The sequence below is a fragment of the Heterodontus francisci genome, chromosome 23 (genome assembly GCF_036365525.1).
Source record: "Heterodontus francisci isolate sHetFra1 chromosome 23, sHetFra1.hap1, whole genome shotgun sequence".
NCBI classification, from domain to species: Eukaryota; Metazoa; Chordata; class Chondrichthyes; order Heterodontiformes; family Heterodontidae; genus Heterodontus; species Heterodontus francisci.
Window position 1 is genome coordinate 36,813,183 of NC_090393.1, and position 27,787 is coordinate 36,840,969.

General features: G+C 43.5%; 1 protein-coding gene and 3 non-coding genes across 4 annotated transcripts; 1 reads left to right on the forward strand and 3 right to left on the reverse strand.

Annotated features, from left to right (window-relative positions):
• Positions 1-5,819: 5,819 nt before the first annotated feature.
• On the reverse strand, positions 5,820-5,891 carry trnaa-ugc (transfer RNA alanine (anticodon UGC)). The gene has a single exon. It is a non-coding gene; the product is annotated as a tRNA-Ala (tRNA).
• A 565-nt stretch (positions 5,892-6,456) lies between these two features.
• trnad-guc (transfer RNA aspartic acid (anticodon GUC)) lies at positions 6,457-6,528 on the reverse strand. Its single transcript has one exon. It is a non-coding gene; the product is annotated as a tRNA-Asp (tRNA).
• A 1,736-nt stretch (positions 6,529-8,264) lies between these two features.
• Positions 8,265-8,336, forward strand: trnaa-ugc (transfer RNA alanine (anticodon UGC)). The gene has a single exon. It is a non-coding gene; the product is annotated as a tRNA-Ala (tRNA).
• Positions 8,337-14,123: 5,787 nt separating this feature from the next.
• iscua (iron-sulfur cluster assembly enzyme a) lies at positions 14,124-26,617 on the reverse strand. The gene is made up of 5 exons (XM_068055072.1): positions 26,486-26,617; positions 24,140-24,253; positions 22,671-22,781; positions 21,833-21,911; positions 14,124-14,384 (listed from the first exon to the last, which is right to left on the reverse strand). Exons 1-5 carry the CDS (start codon positions 26,576-26,578, stop codon positions 14,317-14,319), a joined length of 465 nt encoding a protein of 154 aa, XP_067911173.1. The 5' UTR covers positions 26,579-26,617; the 3' UTR covers positions 14,124-14,316.
• Positions 26,618-27,787: the final 1,170 nt, after the last annotated feature.

The window sequence follows — 27,787 nt, forward strand, 5'->3', positions numbered from 1 at the left end:
CTGTAACTTGCCCCAGTTGGGGTCAAAAGTAAACATCCCAAATGAAGAGAAAAATGCTTTGCAGATTTAAAAAATAAGTTTGGATAACCTATTGGCCGGGATTTTGCGGTCAGCGGCAAAGCAAGGGTGGGAGCGCTGACCTTGAAGAAACCTGCCTGCAAAGATCTAGTGGTTTTCCCCTTTCCCAGCAGCAGTTTAAATCTGGCATCAAATTAAGGGGATCTACAGGAATCCAGCAGCAGTGATGGCAACAAGTAGGGTAAACAGCCAATCACATTGAAATATTTACATACAGCAAACTAGGAACTTAATATCCTTCACTTTTAATTTAAAATTTCCAAAAGTAAAATAAATAAATGACTGGATTAAGATAGAAACTGAAATGAAGATGGACAAACCTCTTAAAAATAATTGCACATATTTTTATTTTTTTTAATGTTCAAGTAGAAATTTGACAATTCACTAATATAAAATTAGCGTTTCAGGGCCAGTGTGTGTGTTTAGCAATAATTCTGAAGTAAAAACCCAATTACCTCTCATTGAACCATGTGTAACTTTTTCCAAGGGTTCTTTGGCCTCCTTGTCTCGAGAGACAATGGGTAAGCGCCTGGAGGTGGTCAGTGGATTGTGAAGCAGCGCCTGGAGTGGCAAAAAAGGCCAATTCCAGAGTGACAGACTCTTCCACAGGTGCTACCGATAAAATTGGTTGTTGGGGCTGTTACACAGTTGGCTCTCTCCTTGCGCCTCTGTCTTTTTTCCTGCCAACTGCTAAGTCTCTTCGACTTGCCACACTTTAGCCCCACCTTTATGGCTGCCCGCCAGCTCTGGCGATCGCTGGCAACTGACTCCCACGACTTGTGATCAATGTCACAGGACTTCATGTCGCGTTTGCAGACATCTTTAAAGCACAGACATGGATCGCCAGTGGGTCTGATACCAGTGACGAGCTCGCTGTACAATGTGTCCTTGGGGATCCTGCCATCTTCCATGCGGCTCACATGGCCAAGCCATCTCAAGCGCTGCTGGCTCAGTAGGGTGTATATGCTGGGGATGTTGGCCGCCTCGAGGACTTCTGTGTTGGAGATACAGTCCTGCCACCTGATGCCAAGGATTCTCCGGAGGCAGCGAAGATGGAATGAACTGAGACGTCGCTCTTGGCTGACATACGTTGTCCAGGCCTCGCTGCCGTAGAGCAAGGTACTGAGGACACAGGCACTCGGACTTTTGTGTTCGTGTCAGTGTGCCATTTTCCCACACTCTTGGCCAGTCTGGACATAGCAGTGGAAGCCTTTCCCATGCGCTTGTTGATTTCTGCATCGAGAGACAGGTTACTGGTGATAGTTGAGCCTAGGTAGGTGAACTCTTGAACTACTTACAGAGTGTGGTCGCCAATATTGATGAATGGAGCATTTCTGATGTCCTGTCCCATGATGTTTGTTTTCTTGAGGCTGATGGTTAGGCCAAATTCGTTGCAGGCAGCTGCAATCCTGTCGAGTCTCTGCAGACACTCTTCAGTGTGAGATGTTAATGCAGCATCGTCAGCAAAGAGGAGTTCCCTGATGAGGACTTTCTGTACTTTGGTCTTCGCTCTGAGACGGGCAAGGTTGAACAACATGCCACCTGATCTTGTGTGGAGGAAAATTCCTTCTTCTGAAGACTTGAACACATGTAAGAACAGCAGTGAGAAGAAGATCCTGAACAGTGTAGGTGCGAGAACACCCCCTGTTTCACGCCACTCAGGATAGGAAAGGGGTCTGATGAGGCGCCGCTATGCTGAATTGTGTCTTTCATATTGTCATGGAATGATACTTAGTAGCTTTGGTGGACATCCGATCTTTTCTAGTAACTTTTTCCAAGGGTAGTTTACAGCAAAAGAGTGGAAGTTCTCGTCAATTCAACTGAATTCCATTGATTGCGGTCTGTGGGGGTGCCTCAACAGTACACCTTCTGAAGAATTATAGATTCAATGACAGCAACTTTTGGATTTGTGTGTTATTCTGTGCATCTGTGGACTCTAGAAGTTGCTGTCATTTTCAGTGGGGTAATAAAGGCAAACGCTGATAGTTTTGCTACCCTTAACACTTCAAAATTTGAGCCATTGTGCAATGCCTGGTGTCCAATAGAGCAGAGGTACCATTGTGATTTGAGCTTTCTCTTAACACTCTATTCATGTTCCTGGAAAATGCAGCTTCCATACTGTATCTGCTGTTCAAAATTTAAAACTTATAACCCTATAGGTGGAGTGAATACCACTGGATTTCACACTGGAGTTTCATATGGGTTTCTCACCTTTCCAAAGGCTGCAAACATCTAATTATCAAATCATATAGTTCTAATTAAACCTAGTTGTCAAATCAATTTAAAAGATTTATAATGACACAAATGAAAGGAATACACAAGAATAACCAGCCATACAAATGTTTGATTTACATAAGTTAAACTGCTTCCAAAACCAAAATAATTAGTATCCAAAATGTTATAGTCCTTTTCAGAAGTTTTTAAATTGAGATTTAGGTGCTTTTTCGTTGAACGGAATCCCATCCCATTTCTATTATCTGAAAACTAAACTGTTGAAACACAGGAGGTGGAAGCTACGTAATTTTAAAAAAAGCTAGCCTCCTTATACTTCATGAAGATCTCCATCCAGGACAACAGAATTCTGTCACACTGGGCATGTATAACTTAAAATTGATTTTTGTTTTCAGACTGATAGCCTTCCAGCATTTGAATGAATGTTATTTTATTTATTTAGAGATACAGCACTGAAACAGGCCCTTCGGCCCACCGAGTCTGTGCCGACCATCAACCACCCATTTATACTAATCCTACATTAACCCATATTCCTACCACATCCCCACAATTCCCCTACCACCTACCTATACTAGGGGCAATTTACAATGGCCAATTTACCTATTAACCTGCAAGTCTTTGGCTGTGGGAGGAAACCAGAGCACCCGGCGAAAACCCACGTGGTCACAGGGAGAACTTGCAAACTCCGCACAGGCAGTACCCAGCATCAAACCCGGGTCGCTGGAGCTGTGAGGCACGTCAAATAGTTTGATCTGGCATACTTAATAATGACTGCTGTACATCTGGAAATAATTGCATATAACAAGAATTTCACTACCAGGAGAGAATTTCTGATGTAATTAAGCTGTAATCTTAGCAAGGGGGAGGGGGAAGTAAGTGCCTCCTTTTTGCAGTGGCTTCAAGAGATTTTTTTTTCAACATGAGATTGGAACTCTGGCAAACTCAAATTCAATACCTGAGCCAACCAGGTCCTTAGTGCCATTGAACCCTGTTGATGATTGAGCAAATTAAAGCACTGCAGCTGGGTTTAGATTTCTTGGTTATTGGTGCTTCTTAAGCCTGATGATGGGTTTTTGCTCATGTCAAATATGCAGAAGCCCAAAAACACAATGCAGTTAAGAAACAAGGGCCCAAACATGGTTTGGAGTGAATGTCCACAGGTCCCTGAAGGTAGCAGGGCAGGTTGATAAGGTGCTTAAGAAGGCATACGGAATCCTTTCCTTTATTAATCGAGGCATAGAATATAAGAGCAGGGAGGTTATGCTGCAACTGTATAACACTGGTTAGGCCACAACTTGAGTACTGTGTGCAGTTCTGGTCACCTCATTGCAGAATGGATGTAACAGAGAGGGTACAGAGGAGATTTACGAAGATGTTGCCAATTGGTGGTATAGTGGACTGAAGAAGGTTGTCTAAGGTTACAACAGGATATAGATCAACTGGGAAAGTGGGCAAGGGATTGGCAAATGGAATTTAACGCAGACAATTTTGGGAAGTTAAACCAGGGCAGGACATATACAGTGATTGGCAGGGCCCTGGGGAGTGTTGTTGAAGAGAGAGACCTTGGGGTGCAAGTACATAGTTCCCTGAAAGTGACAACACAGGTAGACAGGGTGGTGAAGAAGGCGAATGGCATGCTTGCCTTCGTCGGCCAAGGCATTGAGTACAAGAGTTAGGACGTCATGTTACAGTTGTACATAATCTTGGTTAGGCCACACTTGGAGTACTGTGTGCAGTTCTGGTTGCTGCACTACAGGAAAGATGTGATTAAGCTAGAGAGGGTGCAGAAAAGATTCACAAGGATGTTGCCTGGTTTGGAGGGCTTGAGTTATAAAGAGAGATTGGATAGGCTGGGTCTGTTTTCCCAGGAGTGAAGGAGACTGAGAGGGGACATGATAGCGGTATAATAAAATTATGAGAGGCATAGATAGGGTAGATAGCCACAGTCTGTTTCCCATGGTAGGGGTGACTAAAACTAGAGGGCATAGATTTAAGGTGAGAAGGAGGAGGTTTAAAGGGGATCAAAGGGGTAAATTTTTCACACAAATAATAGTGGGTATCTGGAATGAGCTGCCTGAGGAGGTGGTGGAGGCAGGAGCAGTAGCAACATTTAAGAGGCATCTGGACAGGTCTTGAATGGGCAAGGCATAGAGGGATATGGAATTAATGCAGGCAGGTGGGATTAGTATAGGTAGGCATTATGGTCGGCATGGACATGGTGGGCTGAAGGGCCTGTTTCTATGCTGTATGACTATGACTGGAAAAATGCAGCTATGAGGAAAGATGGGACAGGCTGGGGTTGTTCTTGGAACAGAGAAGGCTGAGGGGAGATCTTATTGAAATGTGCAAAATTTTGAGGGGCCTGGATAGAGTGGAGATGAAGGGCCTATTCACCTTAGCAGAGAGGTCAGTGACTAGGGGGCATAGATTTAAAGTGATTGGTAGAAAAATTAGAGGGGAGATGAGGGAAAAAAATTTTCACCCAGAGGGTGGTGGGGGGGTCTGGAACTCTGCCTGAAAGGGTAGTTGAGGCAGAAACCCTTAAGTCATTCAAAATACTGTTTCTCAGTGATTCCACATTTTACTCTGAATTCCCCTGGATTTTGATTTCCTTAGCAGTGTCCATATAGGACTCTAACATAGGCGCTTCCACTATTAGTTTTATTTCTAAAGTTCCACTTGACAAAAGTCAACTTCTTTTAAGATATTGAGCGATTGCAGTACAAATGCTCCTTCAATCTACACCTTGCTGTAATTTCCATTATATTACCCATTATGATGTAAGATTAATGGGTCCATAGTTACCCAGATTAGGTGTGCCCACTTTTTAAATTCCACTTCCAACGTTGTTGATCCTCATCAATTTCCAATGAATTTTTCATAGCTGGGGGTTTGGGTGTTAGAAAACTCTGCAGTTTTGGAATAATTTTCTCCGATAGGGGTTCATAGAGAATTCAGTGTTATGGAGAAAAAAATGGGAATTAAACAATTTTGTAACCATATGTTGTATCACCAACTATTCTTCAAACCTAAAATACCAGAAAATGATGGAATTATTACAGTCAGTCACCATGTGCCACTGAATGGCCTCCTTATGTGCTGTAACAATTTTAAAATAGGTTAAGTTAGGATACTGTTGTAACCTAAAATAAAAGCAAAATGCTGCAGATGCTGGAAATCTGAAATAAAAACAAAAAAATGCTAGAAATACTCAGTCGGTCTGCCAGCTTCTGCTTTTCTCTCCACAGATGCTGCCAGACCTGCTGAGTATTTCCAGCAGTTTCTGTTCTTATTACTGTTGTAATCTGGTGGATTAGTTTTGAATTTTCAACATTTACTATTTTTTCAACTTCCCAGCATTTAGAATGTTATTTTTCAATCCGGCAAAATTAAAATACTGTTGAGATGTTTGGACAATTATTGTGATATACTGACAGACGCAGTCGGCAGCAAACGTTCGATGTTTTTCAATCCAATTCCTAGTTCTTGGAAGTGAAAATTAAAAGATGTGGAGATGCCGGGGATTGAACCCGGGGCCTCATACATGCAAAGCATGCGCTCTACCACTGAGCTACATCCCCTACACTAGTCATGTGTTTGGAAATTTTGCTTTAAATGCTTTAGGAATCAGTTTTCAACAAATAAAATTTTGATCATTCTTTAAGCCGTGAATGAAATGTGTTTTCCTTTAGTTAGGTCCGTAGATGCAACGACTCCTTTTTTCAACCAGTTGAGTGAGCTCGAGAATGTTGCATCACTTTAATTAATGGCGATTTGCATTAAACTCAACGCCAAGCCAGGAAATATATTGTATCATTTTATATCCCAGCTCTCGGGAGTAAAGACTAATTTCCAGAGCTGATGTGGTGATTGAGTTTGTGTATGGCTTTTCCTTTGCATAGTGATTAAATATCCCCGCCTGTCAGGCGGGAGATTGGGATTCAGTTCTCCGACAGGGAGGCACTTTGTTTTTACATCATTTCACTACCTTTTAAATTTTAATACCTTTTTTTTCACCACCTTCTCATGGGCAATGGGGGATGAGCAATACATACTGGCCTTGCCAGCGTCACCCACATCCCCATAAAAAAATGTATAAAATTTGAAAGGCAGTGAATGAAATAAGGTAGGAAAAGTTAAATTGTTCTCCCCGTCGGGGAATTGAACCCCGGTCTCCCGCGTGACAGGCGGGGATACTGACCACTATACTAACGAGGACTGAACATGACAGGGAGTCTCAAATTTACATTCTTATAGTTAATGCAGCAATGGGAATCTGAGTAGTGGTTTTCAAACTTTACGCTTAAAGAACCCCCTTTTCGAAAGGATTAATAATCGAAGGGTCACTGACCCGAAACGTTAACTCTGCCTCTCTCTCCACAGATGCTGCCAGACCTGCTGAGTGGTTCCAGCATTTCTTGTTTTTATTTCAGATTTCCAGCATCCGCAGTATTTTGCTTTTATTATAGCTACAACGATGGGTTGGGGGAATGGTGAGTTAGGATCACTTTAGATATTAACCTTTCTGATTTCAACTATCTTGTGATCTAGAGGGCCATGTGAGACAGAACAGAAACCTAGACCCTGAAGCCACACCAGAGACATAAACCAACTAATACAGTTGAAATGGTAAGTGCATTTTGCCTCTCTTGGTGAGTACGGAATGTTAATTGTGATGCATAAGGCATCCCGACTGGTCTTCTCTGACATTTTCGTATTTTCATACATCGCCAAATAAAAAAGCATAAGGGCGGCTCAACATCATGAAGGGCTGATTGATTTAAACCAATTTTCAATGCGAATAGTTTAATGCTGAGCATTGAGTTTTTTCTTCTTCTTCTTTGGCCTCCTTGCCTCGGGAGACAATGGGTAAGCGCCTGGAGGTGGTCAGTGGTTTGTGGAGCAGCGCCTGGAGTGGCTATAAAGGCCAATACTAGAGTGATAGACTCTTCCACAGGTGCTGCAGAAAAAATAGTTTATCGGGGCTGTTACACAGTTGGCTCTCCCCTTGCGCTTCTGTCTTTTTTCCTGCCAACTGCTAAGTCTCTTCGACTCGCCATTCTTTAGCCCTGCCTTTATGGCTGTCCGCCAGCTCTGGCGATCGCTGGCAACTGACTCCCACGACTTGTGATCAATGTTACAGGACTTCATGTCACGTTTGCAGGCTTCTTTAAAGAGGAGACATGGACGGCCGGTAGGTCTGATACCAGTGGCGAGCTCGCTGTACAATGAGTCCTTGGGGATCTTGCCATCTTCCATGCGGCTCACATGGCCAAGCCATCTCAAGCGCCGCTGACTCAGTAGTGTGTATAAGCTGGGGATGTTGGCCGCCTCGAGGACTTCTGTGTTGGAGATGCGGTCCTGCCACCTGATGCAAAGGATTCTCCGACAGCAGCGAAGATGGAATGAATTGAGACGTCGCTCTTGGCTGACATACGTTGTCCAGGCCTCGCTGCCATAGAGCAAGGTACTGAGGACACAGGCTTGATACACTCGGACTTTTGTGTTCCGTGTCAGTGTGCCATTTTCCCACACTCTCTTGGCCAGTCTGGACATAGCAGTGGAAGCCTTTCCCATGCCGTTGTTGATTTCTGCAACGAGAGACAGGCTACTGGTGATAGTTGAGCCTAGGTAGATGAACTCTTGAACCACTTCCAGAGCGTGGTCGCCGATATTGATGGATGGAGCATTTGTGACGTCCTGTGTCATGATGTTTGTTTTCCTGAGGCTGATGGTTAGGCCAAATTCATTGCAGGCAGCCGCAAACCTGTCGATGAGACTCTGCAGCCACTCTTCAGTGTGAGATGTTACTGTAGCATTGTCAGCAAAGAGGAGTTCCCTGATGAGGACTTTCCGTACTTTGGTCTTTGCTCTCAGGCAGGCAAAGTTGAACAACCTGCCCTATGATCTTGTGTGGAGTTTTTTATGGATCTCATTAAAATGCTACTTGAACTGGGGATGTAGCTCAGTGGTAGAGCGCATGCTTTGCATGTATGAGGCCCCGGGTTCAATCCCCGGCATCTCCACTTCTGTACTTTTCCAGAATGCAAGAACAATTTATATAAGCGTATCTTATGATTCACATTATTTGCCAGCTGTCAGATTTATTTATTAAAATGGCATCATTCAACGTAACAGTTTAACCCACATAAAATTAATTTTAAAAACTGGATAACAGTCCACAGCGCAAATTTTCCCAAGCACCCAATGTATCAGAATTCCAATACATGGTGTTCCCAAAACAGGATCGCATCGGATATGAACAGCCACATTTGCTTTTGATCGCCCAGGATGGTGAATACGTTGCCATAATGTCACATTATTTGTTGCAATCTGGTTAGTTGCATGCGAGAAAATAAATGACAGTAGCTTTAAGAAGTGATGCTGTACTACAGCAGAACGTGGCTGCACTGCATGCCCCACGGTTATTCCTGCAATTGCTGCAGTGTTATCAGGAATTAGTGCCAAGCTCTTTAAAACAACCTAAAATAGTGCACATCTCCAAGCCTTTATACGTAAAAAATGTAATCGTCATTAGGCATTAAGTAAGGCGGATTTATGGTGGAGCACACGGTGGCTGTCGCTTGTGGCAAAGATACACAATTTGCCTGATTCCCTGGATCATTTCAAAAGCAAAATAGTGCTGATGCTGGAAATCTGAAACAAATACTAGAAATGCTGGAAATAAACAGCAGGTCAGGCAGCATGTCTGGTGAGAAAAAAAAGAGATAACGTTTCAGCGTGTGTGGCCTTTCAGCAGAACACAGACACTGAAACGTCAACTCTGTTTCTCTCCAGAGATGCTGCCTTACCTGCTATTTCCAGCATTTTCTCGTTCTGTCCCTGGATGATGATATATGTGACTTTTCATGGGATCTGCAGTATTCCTTTGTGCTCCATTTTGTTTGCAGATGGTCTGAATTATTAGTGCTTTGATTTTCTTCTTGTGACACCACTTTCTCCATCAGCGTTTGTTAGAAGTCAGTTCTGACCTATAGTATCAAAGTTTGTCCTTAAAAATACACGCAAAGATGATGGGCATCTTTGATGGTGTTCATGATGGCATCTTAGAAATCAGGAATGCTGTATATTAACTTCAGCATTTCTGTCCATCGTTGAGTCAGTGATCCAAAAAGAACAAGCGGGATTCCGACCTAATTGTAGCGGGTGTGCCCAGTTTAATCCCAGCAATGCATACTGAATTAAGAACTCAGAGTGACGCAGCCTTGTTGGCCTCTCATTAGCCTACAACACAGTCTGGGTGTAGTTCGCAAGGATCAACCCCTGCTTTAAAACGCTATGCCTGCTTTGGACTATACTGAGCAACAGGCGATTGCGTGTCCATTTGGGCAACAAAGTTAACTTGGTCCATGTTTCTCAACAAGCCACAAGACTCAAAACATAACGCCAAAGCTTTTCAATGTCTACACGAGCGACATGCCGTCGTGCAAATTCACTTATGCGGATGACCAGTGACCTAAACACCTTGGAGGAATATTTACAGAAATGGAAGCTCAAGCCAAACCCCCACAAAACAAGTTGCTTTATTCCATTTTGATAACCGGAATTCTAAGCGCACCCTGAAAGTGATTTTCTGCATCGATACTGCGCACCATGACCTCGCTTGAATCTTCAAGTCGACCCCAATATTGAATTGTGGAACAAAGTGCATTCACGGTGATGCCATAACCCTTTAGGAAGTCCAGTGAATTTAGAAAACAAATGTCTCCCCATCCACTGGGGCCTTAACAACCTCCCTCAATACCATTTGAAGTTGAAAAAGCCCATTTTGGACCCCTATGCTTAACCTTCAACAATGCGACTCAACCCTGAAGAAGCTTGGAAAACCGAACGAAGTTCACAGGAAGTCACGTGCACCTCATGTAAAACTCAATGCACAAGATCCCTGGCTTTCATCTTCTGTGAAACTCATGAACAACCTTAAACTGCATCCACAAAATCCTTGGGAGATGCAGATACTTGATGCAAAAGTAGAAAATTTAAAACTCTCCAATGTGTGACTGTGGTCACCCAGAGCAGACCATGGAACATAAAGAGACTCAATGCCTGATGCACAAATGTGAAGGAGACATCACAGCAATACGCTGCTACTCTTGACGTAATTAGCTGGCGTAACCACCTTCTATGAAATTATATCTGTTGCTCTTTATCAGCCATGTGAGAGAGAGAGAGCATTTGCGTTGTGAAAATTCATCCAGCTTCAATATTATAACTTTACATATAAATTTAAAGTCACAGGTGCCAATGTCAGAAAAGGCTGGTGTTCAGTCATTGGTAATGCCTCAGTAGCATATCAAACATGACTCCTTAGCAGTGGATCACAGGCTTATGCCACCGTGAATGGGAGATATTTCATTATTTATGGCTGCAAAACTGGATACTTTCTGTAGACTATAGCACATATGCATATATGTCAACCATCCCCATTCTACATCAGCATCAACTTCTGATCCAATGTCTGCTACTAAAAATCAGCAGAGCTGCCACCATCCTATTCAAACTTCTGGTCCACTGCTGAGGTACCTCATTACAAGCTGAAGTCAAGTTTCAACGTTGAGCACTGCCACATGACATGGCTTCTGTCTTTAGGGCAAAATTGGCAGACGGATGGCTCTTTCAGGATAAATACTTCTTGGCTTGAAGAACAAGTGACACTGAAATGCACAAAACCATGGATCAAGGAACAAATCTTCTACCTTAACATATTCCCCAACACTTCTGAAAAAAATCCTGCACCTTTAATTCTCAAAATCAGTCACGGATGCAAATTACAGTTTTATGTACTTTAGTTTCCCTACTTGTACTTAAAACCAATGGCTTTCTTAAAGCAAGAGACCAAGCACTTTGTAAATGCCTTTAGCAGTTCTCCCATGCATATTTCTACATCATAGCTACTGTGCCCATAAATCATTTTACATAGTAATAGCCTCTGAAGTATTGGAAAAACATTAATTTAACATTTAGCTTTGAGTGTAGGATATGTCACACATCCAAATGTTTCCTTTTTACAGCTGATTATCCCTTACATAGATTCATAGAATAGTTAAAGCACAGGAGGCAGCCATTTGGCCTGTCGTGTCCTTGCTGGCTCTCTGCAAGAGCAAATTAGCTAATTCCACTGCCCCATCCTTTCCCCCCCGTAGCCCTGCAGGTACTTATACAATCCCCTTTCGGAAGTCCCGATTGTATCTGTCTCCACCACACTCAGGTAGTGCATTCCAGATCCGAACCACGCACTGCGGAAAATGTTTTTCCTCATGTTACTGTTGCTTAACTTCCTCTTACTTTCAAAATTGGAGTCTAGATTTTGTTTGCACTGGCCTACGAGTTATTACTAGCATTAGTGTTTTGTTAGCAAACACCTTAAACAAATATTTAAATATATTTGCCTACCTAGCAGCCATTAGTTATAGCAACGACAGTCCTTCTTAGCTGCTGTCAGCATCATCAGGCTTCTAAACTCTTGATACTCAAATTTCAACTGTTTTAAGTGGCTCTCTTGCCCCTGCCCAATCTATTAGGAGAATAGCCTCGAAACAAAAGGAGCACAGATAAGCTCAAGGTCTTACTGCACTTGCGACTATCGTGAAAATGGACTATTCGGTGGCTTACTAATTCCAGCAACCAGGATCATGTTCCAGCATGCTTCCCCCCACTCTCCCCAAATCAAAGACAAAACATTTCTCAGAATCTAGCTTTTGAAATTCTCAGTATATAACCTATAAGGCTTGATGTTTTATTAAAAATGTATTAAGTTTAAATCTCAGGGTACAATAAAGTTGACATAAGTTAGGATTTTATTTATCCTTGCTCTGTTAATATACTTTATTAAATGTAACATTTTGAATAAAATGACATCTTAATCAGCCAAACATTACTTTCATTGTAAAAGCTGTCATAAATCTTAACTGTTCTACCTTTTTGCAATTTGAAAGTAGAAATCTCCATTCAAAACAGAACAAACTCATTATTCCTTATAGATATATTACATAAAATCAACTGCAATTGCAATAGACTGGGTTTACTCATTGTCACCATTACAAATTTTAGGTTTGCCATTGATATTCTCTAAAGGTACTCCTCTCTCCTGTAATAAGTTGTGTTGAGGTGTATGCCCATTTTGTCCAATATCTATTCATACAAATGGAACCCAGGGTGTAAACAGCCCTTTTGTGATCTGAACTGGATATTTTGTCTTCCACATGTGCCCTTTTCAAAGTAGACAGAAATTGTTAAGCTGCTTTAGTGAATAGCAGCAAGTGAATATACAGCAACAGTTATAATAAAATCTAATTTTAACCAAGTCCAAATACCTCATGAGCAAATAAATATGTACCACACTCTCTACCAGCAGCCTCACCTGATTTCCCCAGCCTCCTGGTGACGACCAGTTCTGGCAGAACATGAGCAGATTTCCCAAATCTACCTAGGGCCCCTCCCCAGACCCAAATGGACTGACTTCTGCATGTCCATTTGTGCTTATGCTTTGTTCCTCATGTAATTATTTATCAGTAAGCTCCTTCCTGTAATACCTCTCCCTTTACCTCTCCTCCATTTTGGAAGTTGGTCCCATAAAACCACTTACTGCTATTCTCAAAATGAATGGAGAACCATCCTGACATCTAGTCTGGGATGAATCACTTGACTCTAATGCAGCTTACAAACAGATCGTGAGCCATGACAATACAGAAACTGGTCAGTCTAGCTTTAATACATGTCTTCAGTGTCTGCCTTATTTCAGCAGCTCAGCATATGGCGGTAAAAGGAATTTTAATGCTGCATAGACCTACTTTGATTTAAAACATAACTGGCTTCCAAATCCTTACTGCAGAAAGAGTGTTAAAATACATCCCAAAACCAGTTACATGCTGGCTTTCAGACGAGATTTGTGTACCAAGATCACTTACAGATCATACAAGAAAAATCTGAGCTGGTCCAAAGGATTACATTTAAAAGAGCAGCACTAAATGGCTTATTTAGAGAATTGATTATAATATTAATAAAGAATAATGGAACATTTATGGCAAATGTAAAAGTCTGTACATTAAATGGGCACCATTGTAATTTGGAAATACAAAACAAAATTGCCGGAAACAGGTGTATTTTTAAATTACAGATCAGACACTTTGCCGTCTTCCAATGATCTTTAGAACATCCACAAGTTACTGCAACTCAAAAATAATCGCTTAGCATTTCAGACAACTTGTACTACATTTAAGCAAAATCATACAACAAATCTAATTGATCAGATCAGTAAATCATTTAACCCGAGTAATTGCTTGGCATTATGTAAATAAAATGACAGGATTAATCATCTTCACGATAATGTTGGATCATTAAATATGTGATAGTCATTCTAGAAGGTGCACTGTGCAGGTAGAGATGAAATATGCTAGTTTTGCTTCTGTTTCAGTTCTCATATTCCACATGCAGAATTAAGATGCAACACTCGAAAAGAATCAAACAGCAGAACTGGACAGTTGTGGGATTTGAGCCCATATCCACTAGGTTGTGAACCAGATTAATAGCTACACCAAGGGCTGTTAACTCTTGAAATTTATTGATACCCAAGCACAAAACTTACTGAGATAATAAACTATTTATTTGTGTGTATGTTTATAGAATTATATATATATGTATTGTATCTCAGTACAAATATACTGTCAAGACCATTATACAGCTAAACCAACATGTGTTCTTCTCATCCATGATCTTAATACTTCAAGAAACTGAACACCATCCCAAAAATAAATTTTCTATAATCTACAAAAACAAGGCACAAAATAGAATCATACATTACAAGTCCATTTAATAAATTGATGGTTTGCTACTGTCCTTCTTACAATGCAACATTTTTCTAAGCAGATTTCCCCCCATAGCTTATTGAAATTCCACTACACAACTGAGTCACTGTAATAGTTACAGCCTTAGTTAGAAGTTGCTGGAAAAGCATGGTGACGCTGGCAACTTCAAATTAGGATCTTTTTACTTCTCTTTTTGTTGTTTCACTTTGTAGTCAGCCAGCGCAGCTTTAATTGCATCTTCTGCCAGCACTGAAACAAAAAGAGAAGCAATTAAACCATGCAGTTTAAATTCACAAACATCTACTTGACTGAGTCCAAATAAGGAATTGAACTACACATTTCCCCTCAACTGAACCTGCTTCCATAGCCCTTGATTCACCCAGATAATTTGAAGAGAAACAGATTCTGAACCATACAGGCCACAATGTAAGTTATATATTCCGCAAAAAGGTCAGACCTAGACCAGTAGTAAAATGGTTGTATGCCTTAATTTTTTTTTATTCTTTCATAGGATGCGAGGGGCACTGGAAAGACCAGCATTTATTGCCCATCCCTAATTGCCCTTGAGAAGGTGGTGGTGAGCTACCTTCTTGAACCGCTGCAGTCCATCTGGTGCAGGTACACCTACAGTGCTGTTAGGGAGGGAGTTCCAGGATTTTGATCCAGCAACAGTGAGGGACTGGCGATATATTTCCAAGCCAGGATGGTGTGCGACTTAGAGGGGTACTTGCAGGTAGTGGCGTTCCCATGCATCTGCTATCCTTGTCCTTTTAGCTGGAAGAGGGCTTGGAAGGTGCTGTCGAAGGAAACATGGTGAGTTGGTGCAGTGCATCTTTTATATGGTACACACTGTGTGTACCACATACACAGTGTGTACTATAGGCCTCCAGTCAGGAAGAGATAGAGGAGCAGCTATGTAGGCAAATCTCAGGGGTGTAAAAATAATAGGGTAATAATAGTAGGGGATTTCAACTTACACAATATTAACTGGGATAGTCTTACTGCAAAAGGCTTAAATGGGGCGGAATTCTTAAAATGCATACAGTAGAACTTTTTGAGCCAGTATGTAGAAAGTCCTACAAGAGAAGGGGCAGTACGGGACCTAATCCTAGGGAATGAAGCCGGTCAAGTGGTAGAAGTGTCAGTGGGGGATCATTTCAGGGATAGTGACCATAACTAAGATTTAAGGTAGTTACTGAAAAGGGCAAAGATGGATCAGAAATAAAAGGTACTGAATTAGGGAAAGGCAGATTTCAATATGATAAAACAGAATCTGACCAAAGTGGACTGGGAGAAGCTACTTGTAGGAATTCTACATCACCTCAGTGGGAGTCAAAGAGGAAATTGTGAGCGTTCAGAGCCAACATGTACCCATTAAGGTGAAGGGTAGGACTAACAGGCCCAGGGAACCCTGGATGTCAAGGGATATAGAGGATTGGATCAGGAAAAAAAAGAGGCTTACGGCAGATCCCAAGTGCTGAAAACAGCAGAGGCAATAGAGTAGTATAGAAAGTGTAGGGTGGCACTTAAAAAAATTAGGAGAGCAAAGAGAGGACATGAAAAAACACTGGCAGGCAAGATAAAGGAAAATTCTAAGGCATTTTATAAGTATATTAAGGGTAAGAAGATAACAAGGGAAAGAGTGGGGCTTATTAGGGACCAAAGTGGCAATCTGTGTGTGGAGCCAGAGGACATAAGTGAGGTTTTAAATGATTACTTTTCATCGGTGTTCACTATGGAGAAGGACAACATAGGTGTAGAGATCAGGGAGGGGAATTGTGATATACTTGAACATATTAGCATTGAAGTATTAGCTGTTTTAGCGGGCCTAAATGTGGATAAATCCTTAGGTCCAGATGAGATGTATCCCAGGCTGTTATGTGAGGCAAGGGAGGAGATAGCAGGGGCTTTGACATAAATTTTCAAATCCTCTCTCGCCAAGGAGAAGTACCAGAGGACAGCGAATGTGGTACCATTATTCAAGAAGGGTGACAGGGATAAACCAGGTAATTACAGGCCAGTGAGTCTAACATTAGGCTGGCGGCACAGTGGTGTAGTGGTTAGCACTGCAGCCTCACAGCTCCAGCGACCCGGGTTCAATTCTGGGTCCTGCCTGTGTGGAGTTTGCAAGTTCTCCCTGTGTCTGCGTGGGTTTTCTCTGGGTGCTCCGGTTTCCTCCCACAAGCCAAAGGCTTGCAGGTTGGTAGGTAAATTGGCCATTATAAATTGCCCCTAGTATAGGTAGGTGGTAGGGAAATATGGGGACAGGTGGGGATGTGGTAGGAATATGGGATTAGTGTAGGATTAGTATAAATGGGTGGTTGATGGTCGGCACAGACTCGGTGGGCCGAAGGGCCTGTTTCAGTGCTGTATCTCTAAACTAAACTATTAGTGGTTGGGAAACTATTGGGATTAGAATAATTGGGTGCTGGATGGCTGGCACAGACACGATGGGCCGAAGGGCCTGTTTCTGTGCTGTATAATTCTGCCACTGCTGCCACTGTGGGTCGATGGTGGAGGGAGTGAATGTTTAAGGTGGTGGATGGGTGTGAATTAAGCAGGCTGCTTTGGCCTGGATGGGGTCGAGCTTCCAGAGTGTTGTTGGAGCGGTACTCATCCAGGCAAGTGGAGAGTATTCCAACATAACCTTGACTTGTGCCTTGTAGATGGACAGGCTTTGGAGAGTCAGGAGGTGATTAACTCAGCACAGAATTCCCAGCTTCTGAACTGCTCTTGTAGCCACAGTATTTATGTGGTTGGCCCAGTTCAGTTTCTGGTCAATGATAATCCCCCAGAATGTTGATAGTGGGGGATGCAGCAATGGTAGTGCCATTGAATGTCAAGGGGAGATGGTTAAGATTCTCTCTTATTGGAGATAGTCATTGCCTGGCACGGTAGTGTGAATGTTGCTAGTCACTTATTAACCCAAGCCTGTATGTTGTCCAGGTCTTGCTGTACATGGACATGGACTGCTTCAGTATCTGAGGAGTTCTGAAATGTACAATGTTCAGTACCAATCATCAGCAAACATCCTCACTGACCTTATGATGGAGGGAAGGCCATTGATGAAGCAGCTGAAGATGTTGGGCTTAAGACATTACCCGGAGAAACTCCTGCAGCAATGACCTGGGGCTGAAATGATTGGCCTCCAACAACCACCTTCCTTTGTGCCAAGTATGACTCCAACCAGTGGAGACTTCTCTCCGATTCCCATTTACTTCAATTTGGCTAGGGCTCCTTGATGGCTCATTCAGTAAAATGCTGCCTTGATGTCAAGGACAGTCACCCTCACCTCACCTCTGGAATTCAGCTCTTTTTTCCATGTGTGGACTGAGGCAGTAATGAGTTCTGGAGCCAAGTGGCCCTGGCAGGACCCAAACTGAGCATTGGTGGGCAGGTTATTGCTGTTTAAGTGGCACTTGATAGCACTGTTGATCACTTTGCTGATTATCGAGAGTAGACTGATGGGGCGGTAATTGGCCAGCTTGGATTTGTCCTGCTTTTTGTGGATAGGACATACCTGGGCAATTTTCCACATTTTCAGGTAGATGCCAGTGTTGTAGCTGTAATGGAACAGCTTGGCTAGGGGTGCGGCTTGTTCTGCAGCACAAGTCTTCAGTACTATTCACACCTAATCTGTACTAATGCTTTGTCTTTCAACACACCATTAACATATTGTTTGCCTTTGCTCCGTGACCTTTTGGTCAGCTATGTGGCCTGGTCCAATCTGCACCTTCTCCTTTGTTATCTCTTGCCCAACCCCCACCTCACTTGTTTATAATCTGTGACTTTTCTAATATTTGTCAGTTCCGAAGAAGGGTCACTGACCCGAAACGTTAACTCTGCTTCTCTTTCCACAGATGCTGCCAGACCTGCTGAGTGAATCCAGCATTTCTTGTTTTTGTCTTCAGTACTATTGCCTGAATGTTGTCAGGGCCCGTTGCCTTTCCAGTGCCTTCAGCCATTCCTTTAAATTTTGTGCAGTGAATTGGATTGGCTGAAGACTGGCATGAGATGCTGGGGACCTCAGGAGGAGGCCAAGATGGATCATCCACTCGGCACTTCTGGCTGAAGATGGTTACGAATGCTTCAGCCTTACCTTTGCACTGATGTGCTGGGTTCCCTCATCATCGAGGGTGGGGGATATTTGTGGAGCCTCCTCTTCCTGTTAGTTTTTTAATTGTCCACCACCATTCATGACTGGATATGGCAGGACTGTAGAGCTTTGATTTGATCCGTTGGTTGCAGGATTGCTGAGCTATGTATACTGCATGCTGCTTCCGCTATTTGGCATGCACGTAGTCCTGGCTTGTAGCTTCACCAGATTGACACCTCAGTTTTAGGTATGCCTGGTACTGCTCCTGGCATGCTCTCCTGCACTCCTCATTGAACCAGGGTTGATTGCCTGGCTTGATGGTAATGGTAGAGTGAGGGATATGCTGGGCCATGAGGTTACAATGTGTTTGATTACAATTCTGCTACGGATAGTACACAGCGCCTCATGGCCAGTTTTGAGCTGCCAGATGTGTTCTCAATCTATCCCCTTTAACACATTGGGAGTGCCACACAACATGATAGAGGGTGTCCTCAGTGTGAAGACAGGACTTTCATTTTCACAAGGATTGTGCAGTGGTCACTCCTACCAATACTATCACGGACAGATGCATCTGTAACAGATAGATTGGCGAGGACACGATCTAGTAGGTTTCTCCCTCTTGTTGGTTCCCTCACCACCTGCCGCAGGCCCAGTCTGGTAGATATATCCTTCAGGACTCGGCCCGCTCAGTCAGTAGAGGTGCCACCGAGCCACTCTTGGTGATGGACATTGAAGTCCCCCACTCAGAATACATTCTGTGCCCCTTCTTCCAAATGGTCTTCAACATGGAGGAGTACTGATTCATCAGTTGAGGGAGGGTGGTAGATGGTAATCAGCAGAAGGTCTCCTTGCTCATGTTTGACCTGATGCCATGATACTTCATGGAGTCTAGAATCAATTGTTGAGGACTCCCAGGGAAACTCCCTCTTGACTGTATACAACTGTGCCGCCACCTCTGGTGGGTCTGTCCTGCCAGTTGAACAAGATGGTGGTGTCTGGGACATTGGATTTAAAGGTATGTTTCCGTGAGTATGACTGTGTCAGGCTGTTGCTTGGCCAGTCTGTGGGACAGCTCTCCCAATTTTGGCACAAATCCCCAGATGTTAGTAAGGAGAACTTCGCAGCGTTGACAGGGCTGGGTTTGCCGTTGTCATTTCCAGTGCCCAGGTTGACTATGGGTGTTCCAGCTGGTTTTATTCCTTCTCAACTTTTGTGCAGCGGCTTTGTACAACTGAATAGTTTGCTAGGCCATTTCAGAGGGCAGTTATGAGTCACACGTGGACTAGACCAGGGAAGGAAATCTGCTCTCCTTAACTGAAAGGCATTAGTGAACCAGATTGGTTTTTACGACAATTGATGGTAGTTTCATGGTCAATATTCCAGATTTTCATTAATTAATAGACGGCTGCATTTGCTGACAACACAATCACTAGGTGGCACTGTACTAGCACATGCGCAAATGCAGTCTCATCCACTTAAACATCACTGTTTGTGACGTTCAGGCTGCTGCCGATTAAAGATGGCGCTGCTCAATTTATCACAGAAAAACAACTTCAACCCATGGCAGCACACACTGGACATGCTTGATACACAGAGAACATTGTACTGTTTAAGGTCTCATTAGAAGGACAGCACCTCTGACAGTGCTGCACACCCTCTAACTGAGGTTTCAGTGCCATCCCACTGTCCGGCTGCTCACTCTCCACCCTACCCCCCAAAACCCACTCTCCAGCCGCTCACTCAGCGCTCCCCCCCCCCCATCCCTCCAGACACTAGATCTAGGCTGCACCGTTTCCCTCCTCTCAGCCACTCACTCCTACATTGCCCCTTCACCCCTCGTGGTCCGCAGCCTAGAGCTAGCATCTGGAGGGATGGCGGGTGGGAGGGGGAAAGAGATTGGGGAGCAAGCGGCTGGAGGGGTGGGGGGGAGAATGCGGCTGGAGAGCAGGAGAGGGTGGGGTGGAGGGGTGGGAGGCGAGCAGCAAGGAGTCTGGAGTGAGTGGCCGGGGGGGGGGGTGGGGGGGGGAAAAAGAGCGCGCTTTTCTGCACATGTGCCTGTTAGTCCTGGCAAGGCAAGACGTAGGCTGCACATCTCAGAGTGCAGGAGACCGTTTGCACATGGGCGCAGCTTGGAGAGCTCTGATGACATCAGCAGGTCACTGTTAATTGAATTTAAATTCCACCAGCTGCCATGGTGGGATTTGAACCCCTGCTCAGAGTATTAGCCTGGGTCTCTGGATTACTAGTCATGACATTACCACTACCCCACCGTCTCCCCCTCGCACTCTTTCGCTCCAAGAACAATTTGTGCCATCTGAGAGTTTCTGTACAGCCAACAAGACTCTTCTGCCTCCTTCATCTAAGTAGCTGAAAGGTCAGCCAAGAATATGTAAACACCTGGAGTGGGTGCTTGAACCTATAAGCTTCTGATTCAGAAGCACAAATGCCACCATTTCAGTCAACGCTCAGGATAGTCAGCACAGTGAGGCTGCAAGAGAAGTCATACCAAACAGGTTATCCAACTGTTACCAACACACATTTTGCAGCTCTACATCAACATTTTTGCTAGAAATTCTAATAGCAGACAAATATTTTACACAAATGCTCGAGTCACATTCTGCCAACTTTAAGTGGGATAAACCAGTCATATAGCAAATAGAGGAAGGTCATATGTACAAGTTAAGCATTCATCTGTTAATATTGCTAACAGTAATTTCTAGGCTTTAACTGTTTAATGATTGCATTATTGCTTCTACTATGCTATAATGATTCATCATTGGCCTCGTTGCTAGATGATAGTTTTATCATCCATAGCATGTAATCAGCTTTCAGATGTATGCCAATACCCAGCTTCACTTCCCCACCACCAGCACTGCTGTGCTGTCTGCCTAGCCATGTGGCATCAATTGTAGATAAGCCAGATTTTCTGCAGCAGAACAGGGGCAAGACCAAAGCTGCCTGCCAAATACTTCTTAGGCCCTCATACCACCACTTCTTCCTAGCTTCTTAGAAACTTGACTTAACCTCGAGTCCTTCTCAAACCCAGAAAAGAGCCACAAACCGCATATCTCCCATTGCAGATCCATAACCAAATGTTTTTAAATCTTGCATCAATAAATTTTCCTATTCTCGTCCACTTCAATCTACAGAAGGGAAACAGTCAAATGGACAACTCACTTCTTCCACTGTCCATCTGTGTAGCGAGCTTAGCATAGAAAAATGTTTCAAGCAGCTTCAGAAGCATTAAACAAAGATGGATGTTGAGCCAAAGAAGGAGCTATTAGGAGGGGTGACACATGGAATCTCTGAAGTGCACCCTCTGCTTGCCATTGAGTATCCACTGCCTTCAGTCACCTCACCCTACTCTAGAATTTTCTCCCCAAATCCCTACCCACTGTCAAAAGTCTTGAAACCTACCTCCTGAACCTGACCTTCAACCACCTCCCCCAATTTCTCTTACTGCTGCTCAGGTTTGGTTTCTCCAACTCTGAAGAGGGATGTGTTTGAGTATTAAATGCACCTTACAAATTCAAGTCATTTGTGCTAGCAAACCAATGAGTCACATCTGCTTTACATCACTGTAAAATGAATTCAGACTTACTTGAGCAGTGCAGTTTGACTGGAGGAAGACATAGTTCCTTAGCAATGTCTGTATTCTTAATCGTCAATGCTTCATCAACCTGCAATTGAATGAAGGCCAATGATAATTTCTTCAAACTGAGCATGTAACCCTGAGGCACAAAAATATAGCAAAGCGGACAATATACTTTACAAGATGCAGTGAAAAATGTCATATTTTGATGAGATACTACGTGACCCCATTGTATAATGCAATGGTATATCAGCAGATACTGCAAGCTCAGGTCAAAACCTCAATCAAAATTGGACAAAGTATTTCCCACAAGGAGAAAACAAGAGCAAGTGAATTTGTGTATGTACCATCCATTGCCACGTGGGCAAGTTATTTTCCTGTCCTATTAGTTAGTACTAATTTGGGAGATTTTGGCACCAGCTCATCCATAACTGGTCCAATAGCAATTCCTGTAACTAAATCTGTCTACGATAGAGAACCTGTACTTTTTCTATACTCTGTCCTCAGATACATTTTCAGGCAGTCTCTACTGCTGCCATGAAAGGAGGAGATACCATGTATACATAGTGCATTTTTAAAAATATCAGAATTTTACAACTGCCAAGTCATGGGGTGCCAGAAAACTGGGGTAGGGAAGAGGATATCTGCTAATATAAATCATCTGATGGAGAGGAACTAGCAACGTCTAGTTACAAACTTATCCTCAGTCACTGAGATCAGTATTTAATGTTACCAGTGTTTTAGTATTAAAAAGGCGCATTTTGGTTCCTTCTGTGATATTTCCATTGAAGTTACTTCAGACGCAGAGACTGTCACGAGGTAGAGTTTTAAGATTAAATATCTTTACCGTTTTTCCTTTCACCCATTCTGTAGCCAGTGAGCTAGAAGCAATTGCAGATCCACAGCCAAATGTTTTAAATCTTGCATCAACAATTTTCCCATTCTCATCCACTTCAATCTACAGAAGGGAAACAGTCAAATACAAACAAGTTGTAATCGTTGCTCTCACTCAGCATCTCTATCATAACACTCAAAATTAAAATCACTATTTGAGCATTAACCAGACAGAATTGTAGCAAACATTCTAACCTGCAACATTAAGGGGATGGTTGGGGAGAAAGAGCAGCGCATCTATTGCAATCTCCCCACACCAGTACAATAGGCTGGAGACATCCTCCAAGATGGGAACAGCCATTTGCCCTCAATGTAGTCCTGACCTTTCAGGGATAAACTGGCACATGGGACGGGGACATAATTAGGAAATTATATATCTATTAAAAACACTGAAGTATTCCAAAATCTGTCTAAGGAGATAAAACAGGATTGATGGTTATGAGATGAACGAATCCTCTAGAAAATTTATCATTGTTTGGCACTTAAGTGTTCAACTAAGCCAATCACTCAGTGAAGCAACAATGCAATGCCGATTACAGAAAAGCAAATCTGCAGCTCCTGGGCTAACAGTCTAAAGTCACACAGCATCACTAAACTAGGAAAGATGTTTGACTTTATACCAGTACACATCTTCAAAGACATTAGACGTTTATAGCTGCTCACTCCTGTAAACAGCATGTCAGCTGCACCTTGACATTGTGTCAATCTGAAAAATCCACAATTACCAGCAGCAAATCCCCCACACCATTTGGCAACTGAACTGTAATACCTTGCTCAGAGATACCACTGGATCCAACAATTAGCTTCACTTTAATTTTAAATGTTTAAATTTTGTACACATTAATATAAAGAATGAGACACCATATTTTCTGCAATGATAGCATTATTTCCCTATAGTTGAAACTTCCTCGGATGTTCGGGCAGAAAGTTGCCCTCCCCTTGAAATAGGTTAAAATTTCTAAAAATACCATAAACGTTTGAAGACCACCAGTTAAAGGTCTACATGGTTCCTGGCGTGATACTATTCAGCTTCCAGTCCAATTGTGCCTCCTCACCTGAAGGCACCAACTCTCGCTGGAGTATGGTTCCATGGGGATGCAGCCCTCCGTCATTTTGCCAAAGTGGCCTTCTTCACCTGTGAATCTGGATGGATTAAAGTGCGTCCTTGTTCTTACCCACTTGCACACTTTCTAGCAAGGATCATTGGACCATAAATCAAGAGTAGTAATTCTGTGCAACTTTAAACGTGCCCAGTCCAGTGGCACTGAGGCCAACTGTTGCATCCTAGCTGAGATCAGCTACCTCAGCCAACAACTAGGTTGAAACTTGGACCCATCCCTATAATTAACTTCCATACTGGGAAGCAAATTTACCAACTGAGCCATTGACAGATCCTTTACGACAGACATGAAATAATTGTACCTGTAGTTTCATGACATCACCACAAGCTGGTGCACCAACCAGGCCTGTCCCAACATTCTTTGAATTCTTATCCAAGGATCCAACATTTCTGGGATTTTCATAGTGGTCCACTACCTGTACAGCAGGGGGGGAAAATAATCTCAGAACTTGAAAAAGTAATTTAACTATGATATTAAATTTAGACCATCAGCTTTGAATAAGCAATATGAAAGTTTTGAAAGCCAGTTCATTCTGAAGCAGTCTGTGTCCAGATGCAGCAAGACCTGAACAACATCCAGGCTTAGGCTGATGAGTGGCAAGTAAGATTCACACCATGCAAGTGGCAGTCAATGATCATCTCAAACAAGAGAGAATCTAACCATTTCCCCTTGATGTTCAATGGCATTACCATCACTGAATCCTTCACGATCATCCTGGGGGTTACCATTGATCAGAAACTGAACTGGACCAGCCACATAAATACTGCGGCTATAAGAGCAGACAAGAGGCTGGGAATTCTGCAGCGAGTAACTCACCTCCTGTCTCCCCAAAGCCTGTCCACCAGCTACAAGGCACAAGTCAGAAGTGTGATGGAATACTCTCCACTTGCTTGGATGGGTGCAGCTCCAACACAAGAAGCTCAACACCATCCAGGATAAAGCAGCCCACTTGACTGGCACCTCATCCAACACCTTCAACATTCACTCCCTTCACCACCGACGCACAGTGGCAACAGTGTGTACCATCTACAAGATGCACTGCAGCAACTCATCAAGGCTCCTTAGACAGCACCTTCCAAACCCACGACCTCTACCACCTAGAAGGTCAAGGGCAGCAGATGCATGGGAACACCACCACCTGCAAGTTCCCCTCCAAGTCACACACCATCCTGACATGGAATTACGATGCCGGTCCATCATTGTCACTGGGTCAAAATCCTGGAACTCCCTTCCTAACAGCACTGTGGGTGTACCTACCACACATAGACTGCAGCGGTTCAAGAAGGCAGCTCACCACCACCTTCTCGAGAGCAATTCGGGATGGGCAATAAATGCTGGCCTAGCCAACGATGCCCACATCCCATGAACGAATAAGGAAAAAATTCACTCCTTGAGGTTCCCCCATATCACACAGCATTCTTCAACTAAAGACTGACAAGCAACCTTCCATAAAACATGCCATGTAGAGAGAACAGACAACTGACCTACTCCAAAAATATGCAATCACTCTAATCCATCTACCACTGATATGAAGATAGTCTTCACACTTAACTCCTATTTTCCTCCCTCTCTTTACAAAGACAGGTAGACTAAAACTTATGTACAACTTAACTGTGAAATTCTAAGTGCATAAGCGTATCACAAGACTGCACTCATATTGCTGAATCATTGATTGAAAAATCCATGTTTTCTGCATCTTATTTCTGTTCAAAAACACCCAAAGAGAACTGATTGCACTCCAATGTCTACCCTTACTATAAAACACAAATGCTTGACTCTTTCCCCATCAGAAGCTCCTCCTAATATTGCACCGATGTTGTTCCTTCTCTATACATTCTTCAATCTAAAGGCCTCTGCCATTTTCCACAACATTGCACCCCAACTCCCTCTATTTCCAAACTTTTTCCATTCTTTATACCCATCTATCTTATATCTTATAGTGTCAGCCATGACTCCGTCAGCAGCACTCTTGCTTTTGTCAGAAGGTTGTGGGTTCAAGTTCCAATGCAGGACTTGAGCAGAAAAATCAAAGCTGAACTCCAGTGCAATACTGAGGGAGCGCTGCACTGCCATCATCCAGATGAGACATTAAACAGAGGCCTGACCACACTCTCAGATCACATGACAGTATTTTGAAAAAATATTTATTCCTCAATCAACATCACAAAAACTGATTATCTGGTCATTATCACAACGCTCTTTGCCGTGCACAAACTGGCTGCCATTTTCCTACATTACAACATTTCAAAAGTACTTCATTGGCTGAAATGCTTTGGGACGTCCTGAGATCGTGAAAGACGCTACATAAATGCAAGTCACCCACTCTCCCCATCCGCGACCTCTCTCCCCTCCCTCCACCTACTCACTTTTCCTTTGTTACAAGGAATGCTGTAAACACTCAGGTCACACATCAAGTGTCGAATTAACCTTTCAGGTGGCGGCCGCGAAGAAAGGTTGATTAATCACCTCCTGCCTGCCCAGTGAGTTATTTCCAGCATTACCCTCTCTCCATCACATCTCCAGCGCCCGCAGTGTTTTGCGACCTCTGAGGAGCTCTGATACACAACGCAGCAAAAAAAAAACCTCCCAGCGCACAGGTGGTGGGCCTAGGGACCTCGCTGCTTCAAACTCCCCCGCTGCCGGTTACCTTTTTGTGATAAGCAGCCGTCAGCGGTGCTCGAGCATTCACAAACCGCAACAGAGAGCACGAAACCCTGGTTACCGCCATCGCCATCGCCATCTCACTGCGTCACATGCCAGCCATTGTCAGACGTCACTGACCGAAGGGGCACGCCCCTGCGCGATGACGACAGCACGTCCCATCACCATAGCAACCAGCAGACGCTACACGTGCTGACGCAGTTCCCGCCGAGTCATGAGCTCCAAATAGTCAGCTACAAGGTTGACTTGCTGCAATCTCCGTATGATTCCACGAAAAAAATGCAATAAATAAATAGATAATAGCAAAAAAAGACCAATAATGGGATGATATGAAAACACAACTGAGTGCTGGAAATTATTTTATTCATTCGGGGTATGTGGGCGTCGCTGGCTAAGCCAGCATTTATTGCCCATCCCTAATTGCCCCCATGAGAAGGTGATGGTGAGCTACCTTCTTGAACCGCTGAAGTCCATGCGGCGTACATACACCCACAATGATGTTAGGAAGGGAGTTCCAGGATTTTGACCCAGTGACAGTGAAGAAACGGCGATATAGTTCCAAATCAGGATGGTGTGTGGCTTGGAGGGGAACTTGCAGGTGGCGGTGTTCTCATGCATCTGCTGCCCTTGTCCTTCTAGGTGGTAGAGATCGCAGGTTAGGAAGGTGCTGTCTAAGGAGCCTTGGTGCATTGCTATAGTGCATCTTGTAGATCATACACAGTACTGCTACTGTGAGTCAGTGGTGGAGTCTCTGAATATTGAAGTGCTGGATGAGGTGCCAATCAAGTGGGCTGCTTTGTCGTGGATGGTGTTGAGCTTAGTGAGTGTTTCTGGAGCTGCACCCATCCAGGCAAGTATAGAGTATTCCATCACACTCCTGACTTGTGCCTTGTAGATGGTGAACAAGCTTTGGGGAGTCAGGAGGTGAGCTACTCACCACAGAATTCCCAGCCTGTGACCTGCTTTTGTAGCCACAGCATTTATTTGGCTGGTCCAGTTCAGTTTCTGATCAATGGTAACCCCCAGATATTGATGGTGGAGGATTCAGTGATGGTAATACCATTGAACGTAAAGGTGAGATGGTTAGATTCTATCTTGTTGGAGATGGTCACTGCCTGGCACTCGGGAGGCATGAATGTTACTTGCCAATCATCAGCCCAAGCATGGATGTTGTCTCGGTCTTTCTGCATATGGCACGGACTGCTTCAGTGTCTGAGGAGGCGCGAATAGTGCTAAAAATTGTGAAATCATCACTTCTGACCTTATGATGGAGAGAAGGTCATTGCTG